This window comes from Passer montanus, unplaced genomic scaffold (assembly GCF_014805655.1).
Source record: "Passer montanus isolate IOZ18808 unplaced genomic scaffold, ASM1480565v1 scaffold121, whole genome shotgun sequence".
Taxonomy (NCBI): domain Eukaryota; kingdom Metazoa; phylum Chordata; class Aves; order Passeriformes; family Passeridae; genus Passer; species Passer montanus.
This window is the reverse complement of record NW_024358834.1, coordinates 1,467,352-1,488,870: the sequence shown is the minus strand read 5'-3', so window position 1 is coordinate 1,488,870 and position 21,519 is coordinate 1,467,352. Positions and strand designations below refer to the sequence as shown.

Below are 21,519 nucleotides of genomic sequence, written 5' to 3'. Positions count from 1 at the left end.
GGGCTCTGGGCTCACAGGTCTGCCTGCAGCTTGGACCTGCCCTTTCAGGGACCTGAGCTCTTTCAGACAGGTGTCCAAGTCGCCTGCAGCTCAGCAACCTCCTGCTGACTAAGGACACCCAGAGCCCAGTGTGCCTGTGCCAGGCTGGGCTCACAGGCACAGCACATCCTCTGCCCTGGCCCTGCAGCTGTACCATGGTCAGCTGTGCTCTGGGACAGCACAGCTGCAAGGCTGGAGAACAGAGGGTGTGAAAAAGCACTATCTTTGCTCCAGCTCAGGGCGAGGCAGGAAAACTGCTGGCAGTCAGGAAGGAGGAAAGCTCTCAGACCTTTGTTCTTCTAGAATTTTCCATAATAATTAAGCTCTTTCCACTGTACCTAGAGATAGCTGAACATCTGTCATTGTCAACATCCCTGTGTCATTTTCATATCGTCCCCTCTGCATCTTCCCTTGGGAATGCTCAGAAATGTGCAGGGAGGGGAAGCTGAGCCTGTCAGGCCTGGGTGCAGTGCCTGACAGCACGTGCCAAAGTGTGAGTGGCTGCTGCAGGTTGCCTGTCCATGGCCTGGAGCCAAGCTCACAGCATGGAATGGGCCATATCCAGAGTGCAGGGTGGTTTTGGAGAAAATTCTCTGGTTTGGCTCCTCCAGTCTCACCTTGTTCTTGTTGGGGGTGAACCGGATGCGCACAGGGGTAGATGCACCTGGCAGCACGACGCGGTACGCATCGTTGGAGCACATGAGCTGGAAGTAAGGTGAGCTCTCCATGGAGACCTTCACCACCTGAGGGTTCTGCAGGAAAGACGTGAAATGATGATTTTGCCACTTGTGGAAACAGGATGAGAGGAGACCTGTCTGTGCCCTGGTGTCATCCCTCCTTGGCCCCTTTTCCAAAGCACTTTCAGCTGTGGAGGTTCAGGAATGTAATTCACACGGGTGAACTTGAATCCCTTCTCTCTGGGTCCAACATTTTGGCCAGGGGCAGTAGGACAGTGCCTGGTGGGAAAGAAGGGCTGAGCAGGTCAGCACCAGCAGGATGGAGACAGAGCACCTGAACCAAGTCATCTGCATATTCAACAGGGCCAAAAAACCTGCTGTCTTCTGCCAGCACAGAATATGCAGTAGTCATATTCCAGAGAGGGAAGGTGCTACCTGAAAGCAAACCAGCACATTGTCCTGGGGGAAGGAAGAAATTCCCTTCTAGCAGATCAGGTTTGGGTTTCAGAACATGTTCTGGGGATAGAGTCAGGCAGGCAGACCAGCAAGAGAGAAGACCAAATACTGTGGCCTTACTGGGAATAAAAGCAAACCTGAAAAGCAAAAGCAGGAACACAGCAAGACAATCCCCGAAACAAGGAGATGACAAAGAGAATTTAAATGGGCAGTAAAGCAGCAAGGAAGAATCATAAAACCATGAGAGCAATCAACTTGCCAAAAGTGACAAACACAGACAGGCTGTGCCTATTAGCTATGGGCTTCAAAGGCATTTTCTGCCTGGAAAAACATGACCAGCACTGACTGACAGTGTGGTTCCAGTATGAAAAGCCAATCTTGCCTCTCCAGGGGTTCTTGCGGCCTGTGCAGGCAAGCTGGGCTGCTGGGCATTCCTGCCTGCAGCCAGCAGGCCAGGTTCTGCTCTCTGGGATACACAGACACAGCAAACATGCATTTTCTAGCAATTTTATATCAACCCCTGAGCACCAAAATGCTCTCCAAAAGTCTAACCCAGATGATTTTGACTCCCTCCTGTCTCTTCCCACCAGCCCACTCTTGGCAAAAGCCTCATTCGAGAAAATGTTTTCCTGACTGAAATTCAAACGGTCTCAGTTTTCCTCTTTACAGTGGAACATAACTGCTGAAATTTTTCAACTTTTTCCCTTTCAACTCTCTTGGGAAACTGCAAAACACTCACAATTTCTTCAAGTGAAAGTGAAAACCTCCAGGAGCACGTGGCTTTGGTTCTCCAAAGGAAAAACAGAGCACCATGTTGCTTTTGGAAAACCTGAGAAGAGCTGGATGAAGCCAAGCGGGAGCACCTTTTAGTTGAAGTGGCACCTAAAAGCCTCCCACTGCTTCTGCTACATCAGTCTGATTCCAGGGCTCTTTCAGAACATGCTTCCTGCAGTGCCAATGCCATTAATGAGAAGTGATTCCAGCATAAAGTGGAGCAGACTCAGCCCCTGAGCTGACTGTGAGCTGCACAAAGGGAGCCAAACAGGCTGAGTAAGGCAGAGATTCCTACCAGGAACCAAGATTAACCAAGGAGACACAGGAGGTGCTATAGACTCAAGGCAAAGCATGAGAGCAGGTAAGAACTGTACAGGCCTCAACATTCCTGTCAATCCAGAGCTTTCAAGAGAAGGAAACTCCTTTGGGATAGACACCATCAACGCACAGCCAAAATCAGGGGACAGTTCCCAGCACGGGAAGATTTCCACCATCTTGCAGAACAGAGGTGCTGAGACATTTTCTTCTGCATGTGCTGCAGCAGCTAACTTGCTTTGCTGTACACTATGGGAATTACACCACTCTCCTCTTCCAGCACAGTCTTAAAGCTTCACGTCCCAGCACTTACCTTGCCTTTATTAATGAGAGACAGTGCCATTTCAGAGGCTTCATGAACGACGAAGTTCTGAAATACCACCTCTGGTGGGGAAGCCTGAAGCAAGTTCAGTCTCCGGGGAGCTGACGGCAGCTGGAGAGGAAAGGGAGAGCACGGAGAGGTTCAGCTGCTGGGAGGAAGGTTCATGAAGGAGAATCTTACACTGATCCCCAGTGAAGTACAAACTCTGGGGGAGCACGTCTGCCCAGCCCGCACTGGGGAAACAGTGGCTCACCCCCCTCTGCTCTGAGCTGACTGACACCTGCTGGGCCACACAGAGCAGGTTCAAGCCAAACTGCTCTTTTGGCATGCATTTCTCCAGGTTTCCTTCTCCAGAATGCCAGGCAGCACTTACCTTAAGCACAGCCCTCTGCCCATGTGGTCACAGAGCTCTGGGGCACTGACTGAGCACTCATGGAGTAAGTAAAATGCATGAATTTACAGGAGACTCCATGGGAAACCGTTTTGGGATGCCCTTTACTCTGAGACAGGGAAAGCGAGGCCCACACAACTGCAAATATCTTTTTTGCTCTAGAACTTAGACAGCAGTAAAAAGAGAACAGTACCAGAGGAGGTGTGAGATGAGGTGGGAGCACGTCTGCCCAGCCCGCACTGGGGAAACAGTGGCTCACCCACCTCTGCTCTGAGCTGACTGACACCTGCTGGGCCACACAGAGCAGGTTCAAGCCAAACTGCTCTTTTGGCATGCATTTCTCCAGGTTTCCGTCTCCAGAATGCCAGGCAGCACTTACCTTAAGCACAGCCCTCTGCCCATGTGGTCACAGAGCTCTGGGGCACTGAGCACTCATGGAGTAAGTAAAATGCATGAATTTACAGGAGACTCCATGGGAAACCGTTTTGGGATGCCCTTTACTCTGAGACAGGGAAAGCGAGGCCCACACAACTGCAAATATCTTTTTTGCTCTAGAACTTAGACAGCAGTAAAAAGAGAACAGTACCAGAGGAGGTGTGAGATGAGGTGATATTTTGCTGAAGCCAAAAGGTCACTAAGCAAAATAATGGAATTTGTTGGTTCTATGTGTTGTTTGTGGTTTGGATTTGTTCAGGTTGGTTTGTTGGGTGTTGCAGTGAGAGGGACGGAGTTAAAGACCTGACCAAAAGGAAGTAGGAGGAGAGGGGACAGAAAAGTTGGTGGTTGGTAGAGAATGGAAGTTCCTGGATGAGTACCCATCCAGGGGACAGGGACTGCCCTGGTTGGGTATGGAGGGGATAGAAAGATTGCCATTTTCTCAGAGGGTGTGTGTGTCCTCAGCTCTCAGGGAGGGAGACACACCCGGCTCAGCTGAATCATTACTAATGAACAGTTTTCTTTTGCTTCGATGATATTGTCCCCTTTAATTGTACTTAAAAGTTAGTGCGTTTCAAACAGAGGGAAAGGCAAAAATAAAAAGAGAAATGAGGTGAAAATAAAAAGACAAATGAGGTGAATGCTGAATGAGGATAAGGTTCAGTTGTTTTCTCAGCAACTGGGGTAAAAGTAGAGTTGGCATTGCCTTTTTCCATGTGCTTTAAATGGGTGCTTTCTTGTAATTATTGCTATCTTATTTAATACCATTGTAGAGGCATGTCTGGAATGATGTGACAACAACAAGCAAATGCTTCTGGAGCAGACACATTGCTTTGAGAAAACTCTCCCCTGCTTTGTCTGCCTTCTGCAGCCACACTGCTGTCACTGCAGAGACACCAGCAGGTCTCCTGTGTGACTCCACAGAGACACAGTCTGCTGAAGGGAGTGGCTGCAGCACACTGTCCCTTAGTTGTGCCCCTCCCTGAGATGTTCCCAATGCCCCTCTCCAGAGCAATCCTTCACCAGTTTGTTCCATGTCTCTTGCTGCCAATTTCCTGCTCAACAGCCCACTCAGTCACCTACCCGTTTGGACTGTGCTTTATACTGAGCTAGTCCTGCCAGCAAAGCAGCTTTAAACACACCTTGAAGTAGGCACTGATCCAGATAAAGCACATCCATTCCCCTCTGCCCAGGGTGAGTCCCCTGCACGTCTGGCAGCCTGCAAACTCTAACTAACACCCCATCCGGGTCCCAACACACTGTTCCAACCCAAAGCATTAATGCAATTTGTTTTGCTAAATATGAAGTAATTCCTGCAGCTCCTCGGCCTTCCAAGGCCAACGCTGCCACTCTGGAGGGAATCCTGTGACCCTGAGCATTTGATGGTAACCACACCAAAGCAAGAGGAGGAGAATTTCAGCAGGAGAATGGCAAATGCCAATGTTGTGCCTTTGTGTCCCCAGCCTTCCCCCATTGCTTTAGCAATGGCAGCCGCACCCCAGCGGCTGAAGCAGAGGTTATTTGTGTTGGCTTTGTGCACATCAGGACTCCCAGTGCACCACTGCCAGCAGCTTGCAATGACAGCAGGACCTGGACACTGAGGTATTTTGCTGGAGGCAAGCCTGTCACAAGCACACACCCTCTTCAAACATCATGTTAAACAGAAAGGAAAAGAGCAGGAAAAGGCTACCTTTTGATGAGTCTCACTCTGGTCTACACGTGGGCCAATTCTGGGCAGAATACTCCCCCCAGTGATGGCCCTCTTCTTCACGCTGAGAAACTTTTCCCTCAGGAACTTAGAGGGAAGCAGCTGAAAGACAAAAATAAACCAGTTAGAGCCTCAGAGATGCGCTTGTTCAGAAAAGCTTTTCTTGAACAAGTGGCACTGGTGAATAACTTGTGATCACAGCCACTAAGACAGTCCTGGAAGCCCTGGAAGTTTCCTGCTGAAATACTTAGCATCAGTAAATTAATAACAAAGAGTGGAATACACATACTCCAACCACATGGCTGTGTCCCATTAGCTTCTCCATGATTTGATGTGACATGTTTGGGGACTTCTGCTCTTTGGGCATTTGTTTCCTCTTATGTTTCATTGGATTGAGACAGTGAACTTTTCAGAGAATGGGGAGGAGCTCTCAGAACTCCCCAAACTCCATCCCTGCACAACACTCCAAACTCACAGCAAGGAGATACCGCTGCTGGGTGAGTCCAAGAGATGCAAGAAAACAAAGTTGTACCAAGCGTGAGGTGCGCAGGAATGTGTCCAAGTTTTAGTTCCCTCTGTTAATTAGCATTTGTTTTCTCTGCCTGGGCTCACAGGCCCCTCCACAGAAGAAAACAGAGATCTCTCCTTGCCAGAGCCTCAGCAGTGGGGCATCTTCAGCCCAGTGAGCTCCAGACAGCAAGGGACCTTTGTGGCCCTGACTCCAGGGCTTCCTGCAGGGCTGGAGCTGTGCCCACCCAGGAGCTGAGAGAGAACTGCTGCTTTGGGAGCTCTTCTGGCTGGGACCAGCTGTGGCTCTCAAGGCTTTGGGCAGAGTTTGAGCTTTCCCCCCCACATGCCCAGGGGCCCAAGGGCAGGTTGGTCAGACCAGCTCAGGGGAGTGTCCAGCCTGACAGAAGGAATTCCTGTGGCAAAGGGAAAGAACACATGCTTAGGGCTTCAGCTGCACATTGCTTTCACTTGGCTCCCGTGGCACAGCCAGGCAAGGCGCTGGGCTGTCCCTGAAACATCACACAGTGTTCCCTCCTGCACCAGGACAGCCCCCACCAACAGCAGCACGGCACAAAGAGCTGGGCAGGGGCTCTGCAGCTTCACAGCACTGCTGGACAACAGGGGCAGGGACACCAGGGACAGCAGGGGAGTTTCCAGCCTTAACACAGCCCCAGTGGGTACTTACAGTAAAAGATTTCAGCGTTTCCCGGGACAAAAGACGAGGTGTTGGTGTCGTTTTTGGCAATCCGGACGCCATTTTCAAGGGAGGATGTCGCAGACGAGCGACAATGCCTCAACAAAACTGGAGGGAGCAACAATGGAACTGTGAAAATCCAGAACCCAATCCATGGCAGATTCAAGGCATATATTGGTGCTAAAATTTTTACATTCTTTGAAAGTAGTTGAGTGCTTGTTTGGCATAAGTAACTAGTACTGTTAGGCCTCTAGTTGGACTTTATTTGGACTAGATGGCTACCTTGTGCAATTCCAAGATGAATCGTACTGAAACCTGGAGCTAAAAATCTGAACATTAATAATCGTTAGAACAGAAAAAGCTGTAGCTTAAATATTACTTAAAAATAGCTAGAGTGGACCTCCTCTTCTTTAGGCTAAACAACCCCTCCTCTCTCAGCTGCTCCTCACAGGACTTGTGAGAGACCAGAATGCTATGCCTAATGGCTTAAATATTGTTATGAAGCACTTTTTGCCCATTGTGACAGAAGAAGCCGTGACCACCAAAGCTGTGTATAAAGAAGCTGTGACCACCAAAGCCCATCCCTCCCTGAAAACGCCTCCTGACTGGAACTTGGGACTGTGAGTTAAGCCACCTACAGGAAGTTGAGACAAGATAAAGGTGACACTATTGATCTATTAGCTCAGGCCTGGGGAGAAGTGAATAAGGCTAAGGGAGAAAAATGTGTCCACAACAAAGCCAAACCTAGCAGCTGTCCTGAAAATCAGCTCTGTCTGGCTTCAGGGAGGAGAAGTCATAGCACAGACTATGGGAGGTTTGCACACAAACCTCCCATCAGCAGAGGGGGAAGGAGGAAATTTTGGCTCTGTGGCCCAACCTCTGGTAAGAGGCAGTGGACACCCATCCTCCCTCACACAAACTGGCTCAGCTCTAAAACCCCCCACCCCCAGAAGGCCACATCCAGGGGACATTCCCATCAGGGGCAGCTCAGGGGGTGTCATAGCCCATCAAGGACCTCCAAAGTGCCCCCAGAGCCATTCCTGAGCCCTTGCACCAGATCACTGCATGGCATGCAAAGTAACACAACAGATCTGAAAATCCACAACCCAATTCACAGCAGACTCAAAAGGATATACTGGTGCTAAAGATTTGATATTATTTGAAAGTAGCAAGAGACAGAGTCCAACTTGCCCCACCCCAGGGAGGTACCTGAGCAGTCCCACCTTGCCCAAATCTGCATGAATCCATTGGAGTCTTAGGTTTTGGGAGACCTCACCACAGAGAAGACCAGAAGAGGATTTAATGGTATGCCATGGCATCCACACAATGGTGATACTTTCTACTTATCTGTTACTCTATTTCTCTCCCCCTCCCCAACCTCCTTCTCTATTTCTCTCTGTCTCTTCCTCACATTTACTGTTACATAAAATCCAGACTACTGACTTTGGCATATGGTCTCGTTTGCACCTTAATTCAGGGGCATCTCCCTAGTAATTTTAATAACCAGATCATAACAACCTACTGAAACTTGAACAGAACTCATTCACCTTTAAGCAGTTTAAGTAATCACTATAGGAAAAACTGTATAGACTAGTATATTTAGGAAACGTTGCATTTCTTCAGTGAAAAAAAGCACAATCAGTAGACCATATATCTTTCTCAGCTGTACATGCCACTGAACTGCTGCACCAGAACACTGGCATTATCACATCCTGTATTTCCCTTTGGAATTCTCTTTCAGAGCACAGATGTGACAAAACCAAAAAGTACAACTTTAGTCAATCTTTACCTTCAAACGAAATTCAGGACTCGCTCGCAGAGACCAATGCTCTGCGAGTTCAGGACTCGCTCGCAGAGACTAATCTCTCCGAACAATTCACTTGACGAATCGCTGAGTGTAGCCGTAGCACGAGCCCAGGCTGACATCGGCCAGCCCGGAGCGCGCTCTGCGGCGACTGAGGCCGCAGCGCTGTCACAGACGCTGCCGGGGCCGCTCGCGGTTACCCGGCAACCGCGGCACCCGATTGTCGGGGCCGGGGCCGGGCCCGGGGCCGTGACGCTGGGCGGGCCCCGGTCCCCGCTCGTTCCAGCCTCGGCGCCCCCTCGGCCCGCTTTAAAGACTTGGTGACAGAAGAGCAACGTAGGATTGAGCTAAGACAGACAAATATCCAATTAAAGCCAAATTACAAGTTACTTTATTTCCAGACGGGGCTGCAGATTGTATGCTGCTCACCATCCCGGGGCTTCAGGATGCCCTGTAGCATGGCTGAGCCACGAGACTTGTGGAGTAGAATTATGGAAGGTGAAGCACAAACATTTCCTCTTCACCTATACTGCATTACCAACTCAATTTAAATCTCTGAAGTATTCATTAGTGTCAAGAGCATATCCAACCACAAATTTATCTGGAATTTCAAAGCCTGTATCTGTAAGAAAATTCAGGTTTTTTTATAATTCTGTGGTGTAAGTAGCTTTTAAGTGCACAGGTGTGTTCAACACATACTTGAGCTGAGAGTAATAGGCATCATCTCCTTCAGGGTGCTTCCTTAAGAATCTGAGCTGTAAATTGATGACAGAGGTTAGAATCTAAACCATTCCCATGAGTCAATAATAGAATTAAGGTGTTAAGAGAATGATTTTTATTAACAAAATAATTGTTTAAAACCTAGTTATGAGTTAGACCTGGGAGAAGAGACAAGGAGTGAGATTTTACTTGAGTGAAAGTAGATTAAATGTCATTCAGGAGGACTTTTGAGTTTGGAAACAAGGCAAGTTTAATAATGTGGCCTCAAAACAAATGCCCTCTAGGAGCAAAGCAAAGCGAAGCACAGTTAAGGTTTGATCTGTTTCTGCTATCTAAACAGTTAAATTTGTTTATCAAATAGCTAAACCTGCACTCAGGCCAACCAGGGGAAAAAAGAAGGTGGTCATGAGGCCTCAGGATAGCATAGCTGGTCATCAGCTTTTTATGTAGTTTCTCCCCGTTTTTCTTGGCCTTCATGAAACAGGTGCCAGTTGTCAGATGTGCTGCCTGAAGTGAAATTGCAGGACTGTGTTTTGGAAAACACAGGGGAAAAAAACCCTGAGGAAAACACAATGCTTACAGTCTGGTCTGTTACCTGGACTCTGACGTGTCTTTTTGATGAGCAGGCTGTAAGGCAGAGCAGAGAATGTTGGTTTTTAAAACCTTTGGTCTTCCTCTAAGCTGTAGCCTTCCATTCTGCCACGCCTCCCCATAAGTGTCTAAAATCATGCAGTTAAATTAAAACAGTGAGATTATAATTATCCTTCAAGTTTGAAAGGAAAACCAAACTGTCAGTGGATTAAATTAGAGCATACCAACCTGGCAGCATAGTAACATGTTTGATTATTATTTTATATGTAATATGTATTAATTTGAAAAGAAGGAAGAAAAGAATCCGTGTCATTCCACCCCTCCTTCAGTCATTACCTATCTCTACTATGAACACATTCTGAAGGAAAGGAAAGGAAAAAGGAAAGGGAAAAGGAAAAAGGAAAGAGGAAAGAGACTTAAATGGCAATTTGCAGCAAATTAGGCAAGAAAAGCATGCTAAAACCCTCAGTTAAAGGAAGTTGCACTGATTTCCAAAGGAAATTGTCACTTGAACTTCTGACTTTACTTTGGTGCTTTCTGAAGAGTCTTTCTGTAAGTATTTATGAAAGCTTCAAATACGGTGATAAAGGCACCTATGTCAGGTCTATACATTGCTCTATGTATTGCACTAGTATTCTAGAGCCACACTGAATGAGTCAGTTTAGTATGGTTCATTTCTGGGATAAAATGCCCAGAATAGGATCTTTGGGAGCAGCCATCACTGATCACTTCAAGTTTCCACTGAGATCAGTGGGAATTATTCACTGTTTCAAAGCCCAGCACTTTAAATCAGTGTTAAGTGGCTAGAAGTATGCAGTGTCAAAATCTTAATAAAGATATATTTCCTGGAAATATACAAGAGCAGTTGTTTCCCTTTAAAAGCTGAAGATGCTAATTCACACCTTCCCATTTAGTGCAGACAGTTCCTCTCCAAAAAAACCCACTGATTTTGGGGTTTTTTGGGTTTTTTTAGGAGAATCATTCTAGAAGGAGAAAGAAGAGATGGAAGTCATATAAAGCATGCCCAAAAGTGTTATCCTGTATTTATTTGAAAGGTGTGCTGCTCTTGCTTTTTGCAAGAGGAGGGAGTTTGAGCTCTGCCCCTGGCTTTGTCATGTTGTGTGTTCTGCTGTATGTTTATTCCAGTGATCCACCCTTTGGGGCAGATCAGTAAATCAGTTCCTACAACTGTACAACCCTGAGCATTTCATGCATGAAAATACAAAAATTATAGGTATGGATGTCCAGCAATTAAAAATAAATTCCACTTCTTTTTCTATCTCATAGAAAATCTGGGTTTACAGTAAACTACAATACTTCATACAATACAGATGCCTCCATTCTCTGCACACCTGTAACTCGGTCTGATCTACAATACTGATAAAAGTTGCAGGTTGTAGTTTCACACAAATCCAACATTTTTTCCTGGGTTTTCTGCTCACAATGAAATTATCTTAAGGATTCACTTTTGCTTTCTCTTTAAACTCTGGAAAGATGTGATTAGTTTCATCCTGTTTTGGCAAGTAGGCCAACCTCATCATGCTGTTTTTCAATTGAGTTTATTCTGTGTAAAATTTCTTTTGCTTTCTTCTAGTAGTCTTGCAGACATCTTTTTCTGACCTGCACATCCAATTCTTCTGCATTGTTCACATTTAATGAGTTATCATATAATTTCAGAGACAACTGTTCAGCTTCATAAAATATAAAAATCCACTAAAATTTTATCAAGTAACTCTTAAAAGGTATTTATTATATTTTAGTATGGTGAGGGCCAGCCCCAATAATTTATTGCAAAATAACAATTTTTATGAAACTTACACATAAATGTTAACACACTTGAAATATAAGCTGCAGTTACAAGAGGTGAACTTGCAATCATAGTTCCTTGTAAACTGCTTTCACAATGCTGCTGTGGAAAAAAAAAGACTTTTGCATTGACTTAACTCTGGGTTCTGGACCAGTATGAGTCTCTACTTTTCTACAAAAATCAATTTTAATGAACACTATAAAAACACAGTATTAATGGACACTACAAAGCCCCACACCCCTGACAGAGGACACAAGACTGACACCATTAACACCTTCAAGCATCAGCACTTGATTATTCCCCAATACAGCCTTTTATAGCGTTTTGCAGTATCATAACACCCGTGTGCCCTTTTACCCCCTTGTGACTGCTCAGTGCACTTCAGCATTTGCGCTCCTTTTCCCTTAACAATGGTCACCTCTTTTACACAGCTGCACCTTATCAGGGGTGAGACTGCCTGCAGCACTCTCGCTATTCTCTTACAATCAGGTCTCCCACACACCCCCTCAATCTTACACAAACCTCTCAGTTGTGCTTGCAGCACAGAAATGTAGATACTGGTTTATTTTTTCTAATTGGCAATTGCACACCCTCCACGCTCTAGAGATCACAGGACAAGGTCTCTCTGTTTCATGGGAGGTATTGTACAGATAATTAATAAAAAACTGAAATGGGGCCAAAAAATACATCCTACTTCAGAAAAAAAAAAAAAATCAAGATTTCTTAATAGTGGAAATTAATGCAGACACAGTGATTTCAGGCTTGATTATCTCCTGGTTTATTCTCTCCCTCTAGTGCTACATCCCCAGGAAGAGAGTATCCACTGGGTGTTAAATGACAATGTTCATATTTTCCACACACTTTATAGATGGGAAAGCTTTAAGAACTGGCCCTACATGGAGAGGTTTCACAAATGCATTATTGCAACACTGCTGGAATTCTTACTTCTCTTTTTTCTGCCTAAGTCAGTTCTTGATGACAAATAAGCAACTTTCTGTGCAGAAAACAAACATCTTTAGGAGTCCACAGAATTACAAAGCTGCCACAGTTAAAATCACTTGGGGAATCAGCAGGACACAGAGATGGAAACAATCACTGTCATTTTTAAAGCAGTAACAGCAAGCTTACTCATTTGTTTGCAGTTCTGCAGCACAAAAGTAGCAGCTTTGATGAGTTCCTCATCCTGAGATTCTGTCAATACCTGAATCATAAGTGGCAGACCATTGTTCTGAAGCAGCTCACACTGGTTTTCTTCTAGAACAGGACATGGCAAAGGAAAGGTTTGGTTTCAGCCCCACACACCTTAACCTTACAGTAATTTTAGCAGCCAATACTGGCAACTTTCTGCAAGTTTCTGTAGAAAGAGAGATTTTCATTACAGACCCAAGCCTGCTGCAGTGACAGCAGGAGAGCTTTACATCCCACAGGATGATTTGACCACAACTCAGATTACTGCAAGAAAACTGAAGGATGACTACTGAGACAAATTATATGATGGAGTTCCAAGCTCATTTAATTGTGGCCTAAAGCATTTGAATAATGACTCTTGTACTTCTTCTCTTCCATTGCCTGCTCTTGGAGTAGATATGCGACATTTCAGTGAGGCCTGTGATGCAGAAGTATCAAAATCTCAAGGTTTATAATCAGCAAAATAAAATTAGTAGTTTAATCCTGCTCTAGCCAATCTGTTCCTCCTCATTCATTATGTAATTAGCTTAATTTTTATTGTGACCTCATTTGCATATGTATTCCTAGAACTGATAACTTGCTAAACATAGCTCTTTCTTTTTAAACTTAATAAAAAAGGAAATTAGAAAAGTAAACACTTTTATTTTGACAGTGTTGACATTTTAAGAGAAACCTTTTTTCTGTTGCTTTAATCATTTTTCTATTCAAAAGACATTTTCCATTAAGTCTTGTTTCACTAATTCTTCATGAAAAAATGTCTGCTACAATAAATTTCTGTCCTATTGAGCTAATCATTGAACATGTTATTGGCACTCAGAGGATGAAAACCAACCACGATTTTTGAACATAAGGCCTTTTTCTTGTTTATCTAAACACACATGTGAAAAAACAGGACTACAAATGAACTTCCCTTTCTCTTTGCTTGCACTACCACAAAATACCAACTGAAGTGCTGCATTTGTGCCAGATATGCTTGGGCAAGCCCTGAGGAACATGACAAAACATTTCAGGGCTACCTACTGCTTCTCTGTCTTGAAAACCAATGCTCTTACATGGCTCTTACAAATATTACTGCCTTGTAAGCAGTGGACAGAACTGTATGTTCCAAGGACCATGAAAAGGGTGCTCAAGACAACCCACTTGCTGTGTCTGGATTGCAGTAGCTTTCAGGTCTGGATTCACTCTTCCCTGTGACACCTAAGCCCAGCTCTGAATTCTTGCATATTTAGTCTACTTTTTCAAAGCTACTAGAGACACTTCCTGCTAATAAGCTTTAAAAGTTAAAGATGAACATTATAGAAACTTTTTATCCAAATATTGACATTATAGCATTTAAGAGAACTGTCTCTCGTTTTCTAGTCTTGATGAAGTGACACCACTGGAGGAGTCAGTGTACGAGAATTTAGGAGAAGCTGACAGGAAAAAGAAAAAGCAAATCTTACCACAAACTTCAGTACAGTGTCCAATTGTTAGAATAATACTGATTTTTTCTCCTGTGCTCAGTGTCTCATTGGACAGCAGCTTCAGCAGCTCTGACACAGTGTGATACTGTGCCAAGACAACACCCATGGCAGCTGTTTGTTGAAACAGTTGGAAGGAAAATAAAGTCAGTCATGAGTGTACAGGAATTCTCCAAGGATAAAATGCTGGGTTTTGAGGAAACTCTACAAACCCCTCAAAGCCGTGGGCCTGCTCAGCCCTGCTCTGCTCCACCTCCAACTGTTCAGATGACCCCATCCCTCCTGTGCTGCTCCCAAATCCAGCCCTGCCTATCCTCCCAGCCTGTGCTCCATGGAGATGAGGCAGAAGATCTGATGAACGAGGGCTTGGCACTGTGCAAGCTTTGGAGATCCCTGCTGAGTTTCTCCATGTCCTTTATCAGCTCTAGCATGGAGCCAGAGTTGAATCAGCTTTGACACACAGAGTATCTGCCATAAGAAGAGCAGGGGGCAAGCCCTTCCTGGCACTGGCAACACCACTGCTAGTCCATCCATGCTGAGGCCTAGTCCTGTCACACCCAACTGATCTGAAACTACCCTCAGAACTAGTGCAGGCTTATGCTCTTCAACTTTTGTGGACTTCCATTTGAAGCTCTTATGGCACAAGTGTGAGATACACCAACCATGGCCACAGCACAGGCTCGTCAGGATCACAGGTTTCTGCAAACCTTGTGTGGAAAACACAAGACCTCATCAGGAGAGCAGTACCCAGCCAGCAAACCAGAGCAGGGTGTGCTGTGCAGAAACACCACATTCGTGCAGCTCCACCTCTGAATTACTAAAGCTTCCCAAAGCTACACAATTTAATATCCAGGCATAGGCCTAACTCCAGGATCCAAACTGACTGACCAAATCCAGGCCCAGAGCTCAGCTTTACTTACCCAGCATGAGCTGTGGCATCCTATTTTTAATTTTCAATTGGGTTTCAATTTCACTGTATTTATTTTAGCAACAATGGTAATCCACCTCAAATGAACTGAATCACTCCCCACTTACACCTCTGAGTTTTAAAAAACACTGCTATATCCACTGGGATGTACATTACTTAACTGCCTTAAAGCATTCATTTCTACAACTTTTCCACCAGCACAAGACTTTTAAAATTGCATTTGAAAATTACCATAGATAAAAAATGTCTTGCCACTCACAGTTATTAGCAATGCAGGCATCCAGAGTCTTTGTTACTACCACTGCAAGTTTCATGCTGGAGTGACTCAAACAGGAATCATGCATAAGCTCAAGGAGAACTTTGGCTAATGTATCCAATCCTCCAATAGAAACAAAATATTTCTGCACATATGCTTAGTGGAAAAAAGAAAAAACGTGATTTAAGCAAACAGAGTTTGCAAATTATTTTAGCATTTCACCAACTAAGTCCATCAGAGCTTTTCTGTGCATGTGTTAGTCATTCCATTTCTTATACAACAGAAGCTGGATATACATTAATCTCAAGAAATGGAGTAACTGCATATAACATAGTTACAGGAAAACAGGACCCTAATATGTGCACACAAATGGCAAACATCAAGCCCGAGTTCTACCTAAGTCATTGTTTTCAGTCATGTAAGAAGGACTTCAATTTAGACACACTTTTCATCAAAACACCTCCAAACAGTTTTCCTGACCCTATGAAACGTAACCAGATTGTGGCTATTTGTGGGCTTGAGCACAGCGTCGTGTAAGTAAAGATGGTGGAATACAGAGGTCAGAGTAAAAGTTGGAAGAACAGCAAATGACTTTGTAGAGATTGACAGGAAAGAAAAAACCATTTAACTCTCTAATTAAACTTCCTTTTCTCAAATGCTAAACTGTGTAAAGCTTGAGCTGCACTTACAGTTATTTGCAACTGTGAGACCAAGAAATGAACAAATGGGACGAACTATCTCAGGCTCTGTGCAACTCTCGAGCCACTCTTTGGCATAGGGAAAAACCGAACAGCAAATGTTTTGGTTATCTTCTGGAAAAGTAAAAACAAATTACCCCCAATCAAAACCCAATGAAATGAAACCAAAGTGCTACCGATTTGGAGAATATCTCTGAACTTCTTCCACAACTTTCAGAGCAACACCTACCGTTCTGGGGGTTGTTGACACAGGCACAGAGAGTGCTGCACACTGAGGACCAGAGCTGATAGCAGGGATCAGTGGTTTTAGCTGACAGATTCTTCTCAGAGGTGGAGAGAGTTGTTCTGTTAAGGACAGTGCAAACAAGTCCCAAACAGTTAAGGAAACATGGCTGCTAACCAGTCTATTATTTGTCTCTTTGAACTGCAACCCTGTTTACCTGAATAACTGCAGCAGCAGGCTGATGCAGCCTGTATCTCTGACACAGGTTTGCCCATTTTCTAAAAGAGAACACACATGAGACTCCAGAGACAAATGCAGCTGCAGACAAAATCTTAACATCAAGTTTCATTTACATACATACATTCTCTTTCCTAAGCACATATCCTCCCAGAAGGAAATACAAAATCATGTCAACATATTGGTAAAAAACCTTTCTATGTTTCTCTCTTTCTAGACACTCTCAGAAACTATGGGTTTGCATTTGCAAACTGTATTTTTAGAACTAAACCACATTCTGCTGTTCAAGGAAATCCCAGGGAGCAATAACCTACTTTGACAATTCAGGTTCAGTTACATGCAAACATTCATCTTTATTAATTAACTTCACCAAAACATTACTTAGTCAATGTTCCAAATTTTGGACTGCAGATTGGCAAATAGAAAAGAAATGTAACACAGAAAAAAACCCAACTTACTATTATTTGAAACCAGTACTAAGATGACATAAACAGACATTCTTTTCAAGTTCACACCAGAATCCTTTTTAATTAAAAATAAAATGAGGTCTTCAAACAATGCAGAAGTACACAAAGTCTGTTGACAATACACTGAAAACAGAAAGGGAAAACCATTAAGTCCTAAAGTAAGCTACTCACAATACTAAATTATTAAGTCTCAGTTGTGGCCACTATGTGGCGAGTGGAGACAGGGCAGGACTATGAAGTGACTGGGGGCTTCCCCTGCAGTGAGCTCTACACCAGCCAGGACTCTGGCAAGCTTTGGAACAATCCAGGCGTCACTGAACACTTGCTGCTGAGGCAGAGGGAGAGTGCAGGTGTCTGGCAACTTAAAGACACTCTACGTGCACAAATCAACAAGGCACTTTTCAGTTCTGGGGATGGACAGGGCACCTTCACTGCCCTTGCTCCAACTGACAATCTTGTCGTCTCATTTTGGGAGACCAAAAGAAATGGAGACAAAGCAGGAGCACAAGTAACGTCAGGGGGCCATAGCGCACTCAGAAATACAAACAATATTATTTTTATTACCATCACTCTCTATAATAATCCCCAATGTAAATAAAGCTGCTTCCTTTACGATGCAATGAGCACTCGCCTTGGCAAGGTCATTTATAAACATCAAACCACCAATTTCTCGAAAGTATTCGCTTGCTTCACCTACAAGAGCAAAAAAGAACAGAAACTTTGCTTTTGTTTCTCTGCAAAATGAAAGGCTCCTAAGATTTTCCAGCATCTCAAACCTTATGTCCTTTAGACAACATTTTTACAGTGCAGTTTCTTAGCATACATGGTGAACATAAATGACTGTGTTGTTTCCAAGGAAAAGCCTTTCTTACTGTTTTGTTGGCAAATGGAATAGATAGTGATCAAAGCCTCCTTCTGAGACAGAGGGCAGTCCATCTGATATTTAAGGCATTCAAGCAGTAAGTTCAGATCTGTTTTCATATCTAGGAGCAAACACAAAAAAAATCATTAAAATTGTTATATTTTCTATATATGAATCTAGTCAGTATTAGAATAAACCTGTCCAAAATGTAGTATGTACATATATTTTAACAAAGGGGAGAAAGTGAGCCAAAATGGAGCTACCTCACTTCTATTCAGCCACAAACTACAAACCTAGAAATATTGCTGTCCATAGTTTGTTATTTGAGCATGATTTCCTTTGCAGACTAACAGCCCCCCTTTAACATTTCTGGCCTTTAATTACTAGGAACTCTTAGTAAGTCTGATGTAAATTGCTAAATATTAAATTCACAATTGCAAGGTGCATTAAGTGTAAATAATACACAGCCATTAAAGTATTCAGCGTGCAAACAAAATTCAGAGTGCACTTGAAACCCTATGGAGTAGTAAGGAAAGAGTCCAAGAGCACAAGGCTGCTCCGTGGCACTGAGTTACAGGAGACATAAATCATGCAGCACAGCAGCAGAGCCCTCCATCAGGTGGTTGGAGACGTAACACAAAATATTCTCTGGGCACCTACATACAGCCCTAGGTGGGTCAACAGACTTGCAAAATCTGCTTCTTAGACACTGGGGTACAATTAAAAGACTTATTTGATAATGATTTCCAACAGTGACAGAAGGTATGGTTTCTTGTAAATCCTTACAAGGTTTGGGGTTATTAACAAAGTTACAATACAATAAAAACATGGATGAATATTAGTGATTTTTTTTTTCAAGTGACTTTGTGGTGGTGTGCTTTACTATGTGTGTAGGTTTGTCATTGGATTTACCCTTTGCATATCCAATACAATATCCAAATTTGGCAGCTGGGAAAAAGTATGTTTTCCCAGCTGTTAACCACACCACAACAGGCCTAACACAGTCTGCTAAAACTCTGTAAATTGATGCAGATTGTAATGACAAATTATACTAGATCTCTTACCACACTGATTTTTCTGCACCTTTTGAGTGTCCATTTTTGTTTTATCTTTGTTCTTGTTCTACAACAGCAAGGAAAAAGTGTTTTCATGTCTGTTCAGGTTAGCAGTGTTTACAACATATGCAGTATAAATGACATCATTTTTCTAAAACACACTTTCCAGTTTTCTGCTTTTACTCTGTCATCTCACACACACACAGTTTAATGTATTCTTGTATGGCAAAGTTTTCCTTTGGAAATACAATATTTTATGATAACCCTGCATTTCTAGCTACCAGGTTATCATTTTTGAGAGCAGGCATTCTGCAGAAATCAGGTAATTCCATGTTACCACTGAGGGGCACTGTCAGTAAAGAATATCCCCTGCTCTGTGTCACTGATCACAACAAAGCTGATCCAATTTTCCTTACGAGAGTGGCCAACTTGGCTGTCAGCCAACAACTGGCACTAAGGCCAAGTAATGTTACTTCGGGGCTGAACACTAGCAAACACTCAGCCTCCTGCTGCTCAAGGAGCCACTAAACCATCAGCGTTGCTCTGGCAGTACTGATCAAACCAAAGGCAATGAGCACAGAGACATCTTCCTTACAGTGAGAACTCATTGCAATTCACCAAAGACACTGTCACATTACATGAACCATGTAACCCACAAAACCCCACAGCACTGATTCTTCACAAACCCAGCGTGGCAGCCTCTGAGAGCAGAGCAGCAGAGTGACATTCAGCTTTGGAGGCAGAAAGATGCTCCCTCAAACATGCCCCAAGTCCCAAACACAGAAGGTTGATGCAAGCATCACAGTAACCTCTGACAATTTCTCAAAAAATTACTTAGCTCCAGGTAGAAACTTTAAATCAGTGGCAAATCCAGCTTAATAATGGATTTGTTTTCCTTCTCAAAGTGGAGCAAAGGCTCGAAGCAGAATCACTGTCATCTTAATGAAGACTGCTTTCACTTGAGTGCTACTGATCACCCCCATGCCTTTGCTGCTTCTGTTACACAGCGACAACTGAGAGAGCTCATCTCCCTGCAGCCTTTCAGAAGTGAGAACAGACATGCATTTCATTTTCCTGCAAATCCAACCCTGCCACAACAGGCAAAAGCTTGCAAGCCTTCCTCACCTCTTTTCATCCTACTGCTACCACCCGGCCAGCCTAAGAAAAAACAAAACCCACCCAAACAAAAGGAAGGCTGTAAAAATGAGTTCACTCTGGAGCTAATTGCTTTTCAGAAGAGTTTAAGACATGTTTATACAATTATGCAATATAGGAAGCACAAGGGGTTTAAAACTGTATGTATACAAGGATACATCTTGACTTTACCTGGGTATTTTTTACTTTTGCAACCTACAGAAGGTACACAAAATAGTATTTATAAGCCAGCCTACATTAATTAGATGCAAATAGCTCACCTCAGTTGTTGCATCACAGGGCAAGGTGGAAAGACAAACAACTAGATTTGCATATAAAACCCTTCTCCATCAGTTATGGAAAATAACCCAGTAACATTGCTTCAAACCTCAGAAACCAGTCCTGGAGAAGTGCAGATCTGCCAATGTGTGTGCTCAGCAGCACTAGAGCACACGGCTGGCACAGTCAGCAGGCCAGCCAGCCTCGGCGGGACTCACCCTTCGAAACCCAGGGACCAAAGCCCAGAGGGCAGAAGTGCGCGTTGTTGGCGTCTGTGGAAACCAAAGCCCACAGCAGCAGCTGAGGCCGGCAGGACGCTGCGCTGTGGAGCAGCACTTGGGGCTGTCCTGGCCTATTTCGGCTCCCTCGCAGGGAGGAGGGAGTCTACTCGCGCGTGTGATTTACAGCTCATTATCAGAGCTCCACTTTGACCTCTTAGAAAACACTCCAGATCCGCCCAAATAGAAAAGGGAAAGAATATTTTAAAAATTTAAATAAAAGGGGGTGGGGCGGGGTGGGGTTGGAAGGCAACAGTCTAAAGCAGCATTCTTTAAAACAGCAGCTGCATTCTTCTATGGGAAGGCCGGGGAGTCCCGAGGGGGGAAATGGGGCACGGCTCAGGTACCTGTGATCAGCGGCGTGGGTGGCTCCAGACAGACCCCGAGGTGAGGCGGGTGCCCGCTGCCGAGTGCTGAGGGGTGGGATCGCCGGGCTGAGGGACGGGGTCTCCGGGCTGAGAGATGGGATCGCCCGGGCTGAGGGACGGGATTTGCAGGCTGAGGGGATGGGATCTGCGGGCTGAGAGGTGGGGTCGCCGAGCTGAGGGATGGGAACGCCGAGCTCAGGGATCGCCGGACTGAGTGGTGGGATTTCCTGGTTGAAGGACAGCGACAGCCCCCACCGGGCTGAGGGATGGGATCTCGCGGAGCTGAGGGCAGCGCCCGGCCCAGCCCCTCAGGAGACGCCGCAGCCGCAGCGCCGCCCGAGCGCCTCAGGGCGCGGCCGCCCTTGGACTGGGGACAGCCCTGAGCCTTCCCCCGGCCAGGCAGGAAGCACTTGGAATTGTAGGATCGTCAGGGATGAAAGGGATCTTTAAGACCATCCAGTTAAACGTTAGCCCAGCACTGCCACTGCAAACCCTAAGCCAGTAATCCATTCGCAGTGTCAAATCCAGAGGCCTCTTTAACACCTCCAGGGATGGGCAGCTCCACCACCTCCCTGGCCAACCTATTCCCAGGCCTGAACACCTGAACAGTTTAGAAATTTTTTTTTCTAAATTCTAACCTGAATTTTCTCTCAACGTGAGGCCACTTCCTCTGGTTCTCACTGCAGGCCGAGCAGGAGAGAGCGGCCCCACCTCACCGCACGCTCCTGTCAGGGAGTTGGAGAGAGCAGTGAGGTCCCTCGTGAGCCTCTTCTCCAGACTGAACAAACCCAGCTCTCTCAGCTGCTCCTCATAGGGCATGTTTTCTAGACCCTTTGTGAGCCT

The 21,519-nt window shown here is 44.8% G+C and overlaps 1 protein-coding gene across 9 annotated transcripts; it reads right to left on the bottom strand.

Annotated features, from left to right (window-relative positions):
• Positions 1-656: 656 nt before the first annotated feature.
• On the bottom strand, positions 657-20,936 carry TERB1 (telomere repeat binding bouquet formation protein 1). Of its 9 annotated transcripts, none has more exons than XM_039698177.1 (16): positions 20,656-20,936; positions 18,627-18,684; positions 17,573-17,683; positions 17,265-17,393; positions 16,692-16,823; positions 16,214-16,274; positions 16,003-16,118; positions 15,765-15,887; positions 15,079-15,231; positions 13,874-14,005; positions 12,372-12,497; positions 9,441-9,564; positions 6,313-6,429; positions 5,100-5,219; positions 2,575-2,694; positions 657-791 (listed from the first exon to the last, which is right to left on the bottom strand). In XM_039698177.1, exons 2-13 carry the CDS (start codon positions 18,658-18,660, stop codon positions 6,387-6,389), a joined length of 1,284 nt encoding a protein of 427 aa, XP_039554111.1. In that variant the 5' UTR covers positions 18,661-18,684; positions 20,656-20,936; the 3' UTR covers positions 657-791; positions 2,575-2,694; positions 5,100-5,219; positions 6,313-6,386. The 9 variants fall into 9 exon arrangements, with proteins under 9 accessions (XP_039554111.1, XP_039554112.1, XP_039554119.1 ...); XM_039698178.1 differs by lacking the exon at positions 20,656-20,936 and adding an exon at positions 20,249-20,333; XM_039698185.1 differs by lacking the exon at positions 15,765-15,887.
• Positions 20,937-21,519: the final 583 nt, after the last annotated feature.

Bases quoted from the DNA above. Each gene is read 5' to 3' on its own strand.
- TERB1 (XM_039698177.1), bottom strand. From the start codon at position 18,660: ATGGACACTCAAAAGGTGCAGAAAAATCAGTGTG. The intron at 17,394-17,572 runs GTAAGAAAGGCT...TTGCTCTTGTAG, and splicing joins TTCCATTTGCCAACAAAACA to GTGAAGCAAGCGAATACTTT. The intron at 6,430-9,440 runs GTAACAGACCAG...TGCTCCCTCCAG, and splicing joins AAAGACACGTCAGAGTCCAG to TTTTGTTGAGGCATTGTCGC.